Raw genomic sequence first — 13,526 nt, 5'->3', positions numbered from 1 at the left:
CAGAAAAGAAGCCTGAAAATCAACTTATCATAATCCAAAAGTGCAGTAGCCCATTTTTTTTTTTATAATCGATCTTTAATATTTGGAATTCTTATAATAAACTTTTACCCCATACAAAGCCATGTAACTTCAAAGTGTAAACAAGGAGATACAGATGAGAAATAAAGGTGACAGTAATGAGTCAACCCTATTGACTATTTGGTGTTTGAATCAAAAAGGCAAAACTAGATACAAATGTACAATAAAATTTATTCCAGTTATCTCCCTTAGGACAATAATATGAAAGACTTGGATAGAAAAGTGGAAATCATATCAGTATAAAAGGAAATAGCTCAGAATGTGACATAAACTGCATAAATAGTTTGCATATTCACTTCAATGTTGGCAAGAGGAAGAAAAGCTACAATGTAAAAAAGGAATTTCAACAGAAACATGAAAGCTAGGATATGCAAGTTTTCCTTAACCATTATGGCAGGCTTTTTCGTTAGCCTTAACTTTTAGTATTTATTCATATAATTTATATACATACATGCCTTGTCAAGTGGGTTCTACAAAGATAAGTTGTCCTATTTGAACAAATGCTTGTAAATCAAGTGTTTCTTGCCTGCTCATTGTTTCTGTGGATATCATTATTTGTAAACTTTTTTTGGTCATCTACGAACATGAACCTTCTGTAAAACTGATTTTTAGCCATCCAATAACATAATGTCTTTACTTCAAGTATAACCCTAATGTTTGGCCATGTGAATACTGTAAATTTGGAAATTAAAAAATATGACAGTGTTGTAATCGTAATAATTTAAATAGTTGTCTTAGTTTAAACTCGCATTTTGTGTAATTTTTATATGAATGCAGCCGGAATTTTCTCAATATCACAAACATTAAAATCGCATTTTGGTCTAAAATTACAAAGTCACAATATTAAATGAACGCAATAATTTCTGAATTTAAAGTTATGATTTCTCTTTGAGACAATCTTTGACAGTTACAAGAGATTCAGAAAGACTTCAGTAACTGCAGGGAGAAGCTATTTAATTGGTTGTTTTTTTAACTATCAAGGAAATGTTCTGTAATGACCTAATGTATTCTCATGTTTTAATGACAATTTATAAATGAGAAGAACATAAAAATTATCCTTCACATGCTAACTGTTACTCATAAAAAAGTTCAGTAATTTATGATAGTCCTAATTAATCTGTTTAATCATTGAAGTACTATATTGTATAATTAACTTGGACATGTTCAGTATCTTGCCAATGGTGAAATGAACAATAATATTAAACATATGTTAGACATGTACATGTTTATTATCACAAAAATAAATTGTATCCCCAAATAATTCACAGTAATACTGTATTGTTGGATATTTACATTAGCCCTTAATATACAAACTTGCAAGGTTGAAATTGTATAGAGTCATTAGAAACATTAATTTTCTTTAGAATTTTCCAAAACTACCTCAAATGTGCAATCTTTAGACTAAAAAAAAAACCACAGCATAACTTTGGTCAATGTTATGAAATTTCATAAAATGAATCTAATTTGTCCTGCGAAAGAAAAACTCACATGTGTAACTTGTAAACTGAAGGACATACTTTTAGGTGTAAATGGAATAAATTTTAAAGTATGAGCCAGGACAAGACAAAAAGTGAAACACTGCCTTTCCAAAGAGATATGAAAAGATTTTATCATATACATGGTATTTTATTTCTAAAAGCTGTACTATATTACTTTATCAAATGTATTTATATTGTAAATTGTATAAAAATAAAACCAGCAACGTCACTTCCATGCTGGATATCTCATCTTATTACAATTCAATATGAATAACAATTTGTTGGGTACATGTCTTTAAGACAGTAACCCATTCACCCCCTATAGGTATACAAATTATCTCAAAGCAGAAAAAGCAGTATTACAGACAAGGCATACAGTAACTGGAGTGCATCACTTTAAGGGCTGACTGGACAAGCTGAAAGCAAAGTGTTTTCAATTCTAAACAAACTTGAGTTCCAAAAAAAAAGAAAAGATCTTCATACTAATAGATAGGTGAAAAAATGCATCTTTGAAAAACTTAATATTAAGCCATATGATGAAACCCACATAATCCAGATTTCAAGTTTTACAGATTTGATTATTTTTAACATCATTATTATTTAATGTAATTTACATTCATGAATTAAGTATTTTGACCAATTTGCTTTCTCAGATTCTAAATAACTATTCTTTTATACTTGGTGAACTGTTGATGTCATGATATTTATATGTAGGTTTAAGAAAATTTTTGGTTTTAAGCAGGACATATTTAAGTATTAGATGTAAGTAATCTGTAGACATGAACAATGTACTATACCAAACAAGAAGGGATTTTTGAAATAAAACAAAAAAATCTGACCATTGTGAACCAACTTTCACTGTCGTACTATCAAAGTACTTTAAAGAAAAACAATATTTTAAAGAAAGGGATTTTATACTTGCAAAAATCATAATCAAACATCATGCTCGTTTTATAGATATACATGTATCATCTACACTTCTATTGCCTTCTAATTCATATTACAGAAACTCTAACAAGAAATAAAACATAAAAAGCACCATTTCTGTTGCAATTGAAAATTTATACAAGCTTTATTAGATTCTCTAAAGAGACTGTGTCTCTCACCTAGGTATATATGCATCTTCAAAAAATGACACTCTCCAACTTTGTAGACTAGAATAGAATTCATGACACTGTAAATCGATAACATTGTCATTAAAGAGAAATGACTCTTTAAAGAAGTAGTGTGAAGATTTTGGTTTTGTTGCCTTATTTGTAGATCTTGTCAATTGCTATTTAAAGTTTCTATTATAGTTTTCAAAATAATAGACAAAAGTGAAAAAATGGTAAAACTTGACAGGGCAATATTTCCCTTTAAGAAGAAAATTAGTGACAGAAATGAACAATTGCTAGAGTTTCTGAACATATCTGCCCTGGCAGATTTTCTCCATTAAAGATTCAAAATAATGGATAAAACTTGCATTTTAGCAGGTCATCAGACACATTTTGAAACTAGATACCCCAATAATAATTGTGGCAAAGTTTGGTTAAATTTGACCAAATATTTTCAGAGGAGAAGATTATGTAAAAGATAATGGATGACAACATATGCAAAGTGATGAGAAAAGCTCATTTGGGCCTTTTTGGCCAGGTGAGCCAAAAATTGACAAAATTATCACAGAGACAGAGATTTCTTTAGCTGACAATTTTATATATGTATTTTGAATATTCATAATGACAGTACAATTAAATATCTATCGACTATAAGGACACGTTTTACATCCTATATTTATATATCAGGACATGTCGTATCTTTCAAAGTGTTTCTTAACACTCACTTCTTGTGCAGGTGACTGGGATATTGACACATTTCGTTTTTTATTTTTCGATTTACTTCCTTTTCTTTTCAATATAGTTTTCAAGTTTTTAAATGGATTTGACTCTGGTGTCTGAGGTGACTTCTGTGGTGGCGGAGACAAAGAATCACTTTTTTCAGGCGATATGTATTCCATAGCAGACATAGAATGAGGTCTTTCTTTTGTAAAGGAATGATCTTTATTTGTATCCCTTTGAGAAAGAATCGGCATGGAGCCAACTGAAGTCATGTGATGTCCACTACTGTCAGTATAACTTTGGAATGGTACATCATTATATTTCGGACTATCTTCACCACTTCCACTTAAATCATTTTCATATAATGATTGATTATCCAGTTCAGAAATAGAATTATCTCCCTTTGATTCAATTCCTTCTGGGATTTCTGGGAAAAAGTCAGAACATTCTGGATAACCAGCAATACTTCGACATTTCTTATCACGATTCTGATTAAATTCCTTTTTGTGTAATGCAGATAAATTTTCATGACTACTGAACATACGATTTCTAAGTTTTTTCATATTAGATTCTGGTTCTGTTAAATCCAATGCACTTTTATGATGCCATAATCTGTCTTTCATACTTTCAAACCTGCCCTTTTGTGGAGTCTTAGAACTTTTGTCTTTTCCCTTATTTTCCTTCAAACTCTCAGTACTGCAACTATCAAATGAACCCATGACTGTGCCATTTTTTCCCTTGCGTGCATAGGCTTCTCGGACAGCTTGCACTAAACGTTCATTTGTTTGAGTCAACAAGCTAATCTTTTCATGTTGAGATTTTATAATATCATCTTTCTGTTTCATAACTGTTTTCACATTTTTTTGTTCCTTTTTCAACTGTCCTTCGAGGAAAAGTAAATGTGCAAGCACTTCCCCTAACCGACGATCGGCAAAGATTCTTTCATTTTTTAATGTTTCCTGATTTCGTTTCAGCTGCAACTGTAATGACGAATTTAAAGAATTGCTCTTGGCCTGCTGTAATACCAGACTAGACTGCAACTTTTGGACCATCATCTTTGCATCTGTCAATTGCTGACGTAGCGAATCAGCTTCTTCCTGCAGCTGCAAGTAAAACAAAACACTGTTAAAAGTTTGTAATGTAAATTTCAATAAATTGTAAACAGTTTGAAATATAAATTTCACTAAATTTAAGAAACTTGTATAGAAAACTTTTTTCAAATCCATGTTATACGAAAAGAGTAACAGGATTTTCTGTATTGAACAGGATATGTTTTTCTAATGTTCAAGATTTAAAAAAAATAATAGTTTCATAATAAATGTTGTATATAAATAAATACATTTTATATATTAAACCTTTGTCTACAACTCAGATGCTTCGAATTGTACCGGTAAGCTTGAACAGTTAAAAAACTAGCAAAATAATGAACAAGAATTCCTGCTCTATTTAGACCTTGATACTTGATAAGAATAAAAAATAAACACTTTTTGCTACAAAGAAAAATTTATCTAATTGCATCAGTCCTATTCAACTGATGAAAATTGAACAGTTCTATGTGTAGGTTACATATCGCTTCCTTTTTTTTTTTAAGGACAATACACGTAACAAATACCCATGACACCAATACACATACCCTTCCAATAACTTCATAACTTTCCATTACCAAAGTACTTTTATATGTTTCAGCATGATGTCTATACATTTTCTTCTTTTTCAAATGTATAAAAACATCAAAAAATCCAAACAGACACATTTATATTATATATCTCCAGTGTAAGCTGTTTTTGTATCACATTAAAAGACTCAGGTTTTATAATCAGTTTTGCTTTGTTGTATAAGAACCATTTTCCACTACAAATATTCTTTTCACTCTTTTCAATTTGAAATCAACAATCAACTTTGTAAATACGCCACACATATAATTAAAGGCTAAAAACCCAAACTTGAAATATACTTTCACAACAAACTTATCAAAATATCCTATGTTAAATTTAAATTAAGTTTTAATCCAAATTTGAAATAAACAAGTAACTTTCTTATAAGTAATATCAGAACATCCATGTTCTATTTTTTCTATACTGAATATCTATCATCCGATTGAACATGAAGAAGAGAGTTCTTTCAACCATGTATATAAAAGTATCACAAATATACGTTTGACATTAATTTACAATAGCCGATCAGTTACATTTTCCATCGATTTTTGAACATATGTACAAATTGTTTGATTTGGGTGGCAAAAAATGTTATCTTAAGAAACAGCTGTTTGAAGTTCAATTAACAATCAATAATTATACACTATCCATTCGATTTTCTGCCAGACGAAATGTTTAAAACATAATATTTATGGTCTTGACAAATTTATTCTAACTGAAGGCAACTAGTTTAATAATAAAGGTATTTATATGAATGACACATATATGTCATTAACTGTCTTTTAAACAGGGTTTTATAACTCCACAATACACAATTAAGATTATTGTTCAGGATGCAGGAAATCTTTTCTTTAAAAACGTTATCTAAGTTGTCTAATCCTATCATTTTTACAGAACGGTCATTCTTCATTGTATTATGATCAGTAAAACAGTCAATGTCCTGCCATGCTAACATACTGCCTGTTTGGCTTCATCTTTAAGTTTGCTCCCTATTGTGTTCGGTGGTTTGACAAATGAGATTTTAAGTTTACAAAGAATGATGGATGCCAAGTGATGACAAAATGTTTATCTAGCCTCTTTTAAAAAAGGAAAGCTGCTATAGCTAAGTATAACATTTGAAGAGGGTTCTTGTACCTAGGTTATTCATATGAGAAGCTTTTCAACCCCACAAAGCAAATTTTGCCCTTTTGGATATTTGTATTATTCACTTTCTCTAGAAATTGTATCCTCAGTAACCTTTTTGTAGGATTCAACCTCTTTTTAGAATATTGTTTTTTAAATTTCACATATTTTTCGTTCAATACTTTATTTTAATGTCTGATTTTGTGATCAACAAGCATGATAAATCTCTGAGGGAGGACATTATGCTACAAAAATAACCTGCCCTTATAATCTTATAACTAGTTCTAAAACTCATGAATATCACATTTACAAAATATTGTTCTGCACAGGAACTTGACTGTCTGTCCTGGTACCACTTTAGACTTTAAATTATTTAGCTAATTAAGTTTCACATACACTACATTTGCTTTACGTAACAAATAATTAATTTAAATATTAGTTAAAAAGAATTTAAATTTAGTTCCATTTCATTTAAATCAAAGTATTTTGCATGACATATAGTACAATAACTTCCAAACATTCACTATTAACCAAAACATCAAAACATATATCAATCTTGATAACATATACATTCCCTTTTTAAATCCAAAAGACAGGATAAACTATTAAACAAGACCTTACCAAAAATATTGCAAAATTTAAGTCTCACCATTATTTCCGTATGAAATCAATTTAATACATTTCCTTTTAAAAACGTGAACTACTAGACCGTACAATTACAAAGCAAATAATAAAATTGTCTTTCCAATGTCATTATTAATTACTATTCAAGCAAATAAAAACATTACAAAAATGGTTGTTTTATGAATTTTTTCATGTATAAGAGAAGAAGTCTACTTGCCATATCCATGTTGCACCATGTCATTTTGGTTTAAAATGGAGTCATGCACTCTACTGTTTGTCCTTTCAGGTGTAAAAAGTAACGTAACCTTATCTAATTAGCATAAATTTGCATTACAGGTAAAAAAATAACTGTTCATCATGTCTTTTAGAGTTGACTCATAGCCCAGAAAAAGCTACTGTTCAAGACTAAATAATCGGAGACACATCTACTTTAAACAATTGATATTTTATTTTGCATATAGTAATTAAAGTTCATGACGAAAGTTTAAACTATTCAAAAATATCGTGAGGAATAGAATATGCCATACAGAAAGTTTTTGAATGCAAAAACTCCAATCCTTTGTTGTCCCCAATGAATATTAATCAAGTGTACTTTGTTTTATCATAATCTTATTTTAAAGGTCTAAAAGGCTTAAGTGAGCATTTTCAGGGCCAATGCTTTGGAAGTCATTTTAAAAGAAAGATAAAAATAAGATAAAGCATGATTGCTTATAAGCCAACTATCCATACAAACCAAAGGACTAAGATGTTAACAATCACAGGTCACCATGCAATGACAAATTCTTACACATGCTATAGACTAAGATTCTTTAACAACATTAATAACATGTCACTATATGTTGTCTTAAACTCTTACATAGGGGCAGTCATGAATACCATATTTAAACTATTAGGTTTGCATCTTTAATTTGACAATTATCAATTACTGTTTACAACTTTCCATATATGGTGCTGTCTGCTGCTAATTTTGTTTACATAACAAATGACTAAACATTTGCCTCCTACATAAATAAACAATTTAATAAATACTTACCTTTACTATTGAAAGTTTTTTAATGAGTCACACACAAAATGTAAGAATAATTGCTGAATCTTTAATATTCAAATTATCTATCAATTAATGCTTCTTGCTGAATTTGACAAGAGGCTGCCAACATTTAGAAAATGTTACTTCTATGAATGTCTAAATCCCCATAGTGATTCAAAACATTGGTTCACAATAAGGACAATGATAATTTTTTCACCAATCCTAACCACAAATACAGATATTATATTATAAAAGTGATAATAAATTCAGGTAAAAACCTTGGTTTCTAGTTGATTAAAAAATGTTGACCAGTGGTCAAAATTATCACATCAGATAAAGAACAGCATTTACATGATGTAGATGTACTAAATAGTACCCACTTACTTCTAAAATTACCTACTGGTACTTATCACAAATCTTACAAACTAAGTAAAGCACAAGTTACTCCCATTTTTAATGAAATAAATCCCTTTCATTCTTTTAATGTAGTTTATAATTGCTAGAACTAAAAATATACCTCAAGAGTTTAAGGTCTTGAGGAGAATGACACCCAGCTGCATGCGTTTCATTGGATAACTTTTGTGAACTTTATACCAAAGGACGCTACAAAGATAACCTTCAACGTAAACAAAAGAGAGTTTCAACTTCCAATAATATTAGGTATATGTTACATCATAGATAGCATCTAAGAGTACATTTTATTCAAAGACAAGGACTATACAAAAACAACTATACAATGTCAAAGTAGAGGTCGAAATTTGGTATGCCGCTATTTGAAAACCCATCTAATTATACTAAAGAATTATAATAAACTTGTAATACAAATAAAAAGCTGAACTTAAAATTTGTTCAGGTGCATGGTTAATCATCTTTGATTATTCTTTAGCAGGTAAATGAAAGGTAAATAGTCTGAATGACGTGATTATATCGCTGAAAACCACTTATTTCCTCTGTTATTGTCTACTGTCCTGGAGTTTTATTAAAGCTGAGTACATATATTTATTGTTATGATACTGCATTCAAAAGATAAGTTCCATAAAATAAATTGAAATAATCAAAGAATTGTATAGATGTTATTGTGTTAATAACTGTGTCTCAACTCGATCAACTTACAGTTTATTCTAACAATCAACACCACATTTCAAGTCTATATATAATTAAATATCTTAAGCATAAAGTACATATAGATCTGTATTTATTTAATTCCCCCAAAAATTTAACGGGTTCAATTGTTCTTACACAGTTTATAAACATAAGAAAGTTTACTAAGCATGAGAATTAAGCATGAGAATTAAGCATGAGAATTTTCAATTATTTACTGTTCATTCATTTAATTTTGTGGATATCAACTTTGCATGGATTCAGGAAAATATTCCATAATTATTGCTTAGGACATTTCAATACTTCCAACACAATATGGGAAAAGCATAGTAAATGCTTAATTGCTATTATATCTTAAAATCAATTGTAATAACTTATTTTGGTGTTCCGTTTTAAATAGCTGTGTTACCATTAATATTCTTGTCAGAATTCATTATTTTGTGTTTTGACATGTAAATTGCAAGTTTTATAGATTTTGCATGTTGCCCTGGATCTGTTTTAGTTTCTGATTCTAGACATTAAACATTGCAATGAAAGCCTTTCAGCTACAATAAAGGTTGATATAAAACTTATTCAATACTCAATACATTGAAATGCTTACAACAACAAAAATATTTGCTAACAAACTGAAATAATAATTGGCTTATTTCCCTTGTTTTGCTTAAATTATCAGGAACATTTTTGAGTTGTTTCAATATTCCTAACATTATTTGACATGCATACATAGAAATATAATTGTATGATGGAACAAGTGAATAGTTTTTCTATCGACTATATTGATAGTTTAATTCCTGCTGGCGACAAGAAGTCCTCGGTCTAAATGTGGTCATCCTATCACTACTACACTGTTTACTGTTGGAAATAAAACCATGCTGAAGGGCGAACCAAAAACCAACCAGAAGTTGAGAACAAAAACTTAAAAAACATAACCAAAATGAAGAAAGGCTAAAAATGAAGAAAGGCTAAGAAAAGAAACAAAATATTTTGTTTAATTGTTTCTGTACAATTACACTGTGGGGCAATTTATAATAGTAAAATTCAAAATGGAAACAGGGAATATGTCAAAGAGACAACAACCTGACAAAAGATCGATAGCACAGCTGGAAAATCCAGCACCCATAGGCTGGCTTCAGCTGGCCCCTTAACAATAATGTATGCTAGTTCAGTTAATGGACATCATACTAAACTCTGATACATAAAAACACAAAACACTTTAAAATATTCCTTAAGATATCTTTGTGCTTGAACATAGTTTTTCAAAGGTGTGCTTGTCTAACAACAAGCATTAATAAACAAAATTTCATTTGAGAACATCCAAGATATGAAAATGTGGTGTGATTGCCATTGAATGAGACAACTCTCCAACAGAGACCAAATGAAGTAGAAGGTTAGAAACTATAGGTCAATGTAAGGTCTTTAACAATGAGCAAACCCATACCTCATAGCAAAGTTATAAAAGCCAGAGAAATGACAATTGTAACAAAATTCAAATGAGACAACTAACAAACTATAAGGTTCATGTTTGAAAAGCCAACAACATAGACTAAAACTTAACATTAACATACGGCACATAAAAAAGCATAACATGTTTGTCAGTTTTATATTTTGTGATCGAGGCATTAATAATAAAACCAATACAATATTTCATAAAAAGCACATCTGGTCCTATTTTTATTTCAATCAAATAACTTAGATAATATGTGACGGATGATTTATAATATGAATCAATAAAGTTTATAGGATTGTTAGTTGTTATGGGTCTTGTTATGTCCAACAAATATAATATATGACATTTTTACAATAATCTTAATATAAACTAGGGAACAGTTTGAGTGGACTTAAACATATGTTTCCCCTTCATCTATTGCATGCATTTCCCCTCCATAAAAAATCAATTACCAGTATGCAGTAAGGAGGTTCCGTCACAGCAAGTTATAATAGATATGGTTTAGGGGTCAGTCAGAGATAAAAAAAAATGTATGCTATCAATGAACTGAGGAACAAAATCTTGGGTTAAATGGTAAGGTCTTATCAATACAATTCAAAATATATGTGCTGAAAGGGTTGGGTCTGATCATTTTTTGATTTATTTGACAATTTACAATATTTTATAATCCACAGAGACAAAAGAATTGTGAACTTACTGTACTGAAAGAATATATAAAGTAAAGGATTGAGGATATGAATCGTTTTTAAGTTTATTTAAATCTAAGATGGAGGGGACATCACAGAGGGGGAAACCTATGGGCTCTGCTGTCCTGTCATGGCATTAACCTTGAAGGTCAAATATCAAGGTCAGATGTCATTGTCATTGGTATATGGCATTGTATTTAGAAGTTACACACATGTGCCACATATCAGAAGCCTATGTGAAAGGATAATTAGGTCCTCTACATAAAAATTATTTTGACCTTGAGATGAAAATTCAAGGTCACATGATCATCATCTGACATCATGCTTTGCAACACACACATATCAGAAATAAATGTTAAGAAATCTAACAAAGATTTGCCTGGTATCAGGTTGTATGAGAATGAATACCAGCACAAAAAAGAAACACTGGTACTACATGAATTAAATAAATGTCTTACTTCACCAAAGGGGAGAAATAAATAAATCATTTGTACTAATCTGTAATCTGAGAGACGCTTTATTTTTTATTTCCATTTTTGTAATCATCTTTGTTTATATTAATGCAATTTTCTCACTATTTGTAAAAATATTCTGTTGTATTAAAACAAGAAGGAAGGCTTATTCTGCATAGATATAATTGCATAATTACTTTAACTTTACTTGCGTCACCTACAATGTAATTACAGGTAATTTGACAATTTTAACACCTATTTTTCTCCACCTTATGTTGATAAAATCAACATTTCAATCTATTAAAACATCAAAGATAACGAAATTGTGCAATAACAAAATTTGAGATTTTAAAGAAAATGAGCTTAAAGTTGCTGGTATTCCATTTCATTTTAACCAATCAAAACAGAAAAGGATGTGTGGATTTTTTTTTAATGAAACCTGACACAATAAAGACAGGGAACATCTGACTGAAAATATTTTGTTCATACAAGACAGGTTTTATATGAAAATTAGAAAATGGAATCTAAAAACAAGAATTTCTACTGTTATCATTCCCCATATCATTACCCAATTATAAGTACACAATATCTTTGTAGGTTCTATTATACAGCGGCAGATCCAGAAAGGAGTGGTGGATGGGTGGGTTCTTGGGGTTGGGACTCAACTTTTCTTTGGACATTCAATTTTTTTGAATAGGGACAGATAGTTGGAACCCCCCTTTATCCTAGGTTGGGACACCACCCCTTTTTAAAAAGGCTGGATCTGCCCCGGTATTACATATCTTCAGAGCAAATGAATTGATAGTTCAAGATGCCTATTGGATATATTGTTGAACATTTTAATTTGCTTTCTGATGCTTGTAGTATTCTTCTTTACTAAGTTCCTTAACTTTTAATTTGTCACAAGAGTTAAGTCCCTTTTGTAGTACCAACTTTGAATTGAAAAAATAATTTTGTTAATTTTCACTTGAAATAAATTTCCATGATGCAACACTCATTTCCCATGATAAAGACTTTATAATAATAAATCAAGGAATACTACCAGCTGTTTTCTAGGTTTATATATATAGATATGAATTAATCTGACACGACCACCAGAGGGATACCTACATATTTATAGGCATCCTTAGGAAATGAAAAAAATAATATAAACAAAGTCAAGTGAATAGAGCAGAAAACATGTTTTAACCATCACAGTTACTTAAAAGAAAAATCTGCAATAGCTTATCAGACATTATTGAAGTACCACTTCCCAAATTTGAAGCAACATTTGTATTCTTATGACCAGATACAATACATTAGGTAGAAATGCAAAACAACAATGATAAAAAAAGCATTTTTATTCTTCCTAAAATTATTTTTTCTAAAGTTGAGATACAATGGAAAGCATAGATCAAAAGAAACTAGTAATGATTCAGCTTTATTGTACATACCTATTGTTCAAAACTTATGAGTCCTTGCAGAACTACAATGGTTAGTGTAAGGAAAATAAGTCCTTGATTTGTGTACGCCAAAATATCAACAAGATAAAATGTAGCCATGGGTCAGCCAGGCTTTACAAATGATGTCAGGACCACCAAAGCATTTATTATCACCAATTATGATGTTGGTCAGTTAGTTTATTGACAAACCAAGCGTGAAATTACAAGTGAAGGACCACAATAGCTATTGGGAGAAACTTGAGATCATTATAGCCAAAAGTTTAAATATCATGTAGATAATACCATTAACTTTACATTGCCATGTCCAAAAATGGTCAAACATCCGTGTTAAAGATATCTTAAACATCTAAAGAATGTTAAATTGGATGTAACTAACTTGACAATGATCAGTATAAACATCAGAATATCTTATAACGGTTTAAATTCAAACTTTTATGTATGAGAATGTATCTGAAATATGCAAAGCTTGCTATTCATTATCCTTCAAACTAAATGTAAATTTGTATTTTAATATAATATATAGTTGTTTTAAATAAGGGAAAAAATCAGCCATTTAATACTGCTATTTTTTATTTAAATATAGAAAAATTAAGATGTCTT

General features: G+C 30.0%; 1 protein-coding gene across 8 annotated transcripts in view; it reads right to left on the bottom strand.

The window, feature by feature from the left end:
• Positions 1 to 229: 229 nt before the first annotated feature.
• LOC143064266 (uncharacterized) overlaps positions 230 to 13,526 on the bottom strand; it is a 51,585-nt gene continuing 38,288 nt past the window's right edge. For 6 of the 8 annotated variants that reach the window (XM_076236986.1, XM_076236989.1, XM_076236988.1 and 3 more), the window contains one exon: positions 230 to 4,473. In XM_076236986.1, the coding sequence (XP_076093101.1) occupies positions 3,334 to 4,473 (1,140 nt within the window). In that variant the 3' untranslated portion in view covers positions 230 to 3,333. Of the gene's footprint in view, positions 4,474 to 5,003; positions 5,344 to 12,917; positions 13,025 to 13,526 lie in introns of those variants that run through there. The other 2 variants (XM_076236993.1, XM_076236991.1) reach the window with 2 other exon arrangements.

The sequence above is a fragment of the Mytilus galloprovincialis genome, chromosome 2 (genome assembly GCF_965363235.1).
Source record: "Mytilus galloprovincialis chromosome 2, xbMytGall1.hap1.1, whole genome shotgun sequence".
Classification (NCBI taxonomy): Eukaryota; Metazoa; Mollusca; class Bivalvia; order Mytilida; family Mytilidae; genus Mytilus; species Mytilus galloprovincialis.
This window is presented reverse-complemented; position numbering and strand designations above follow the sequence as displayed.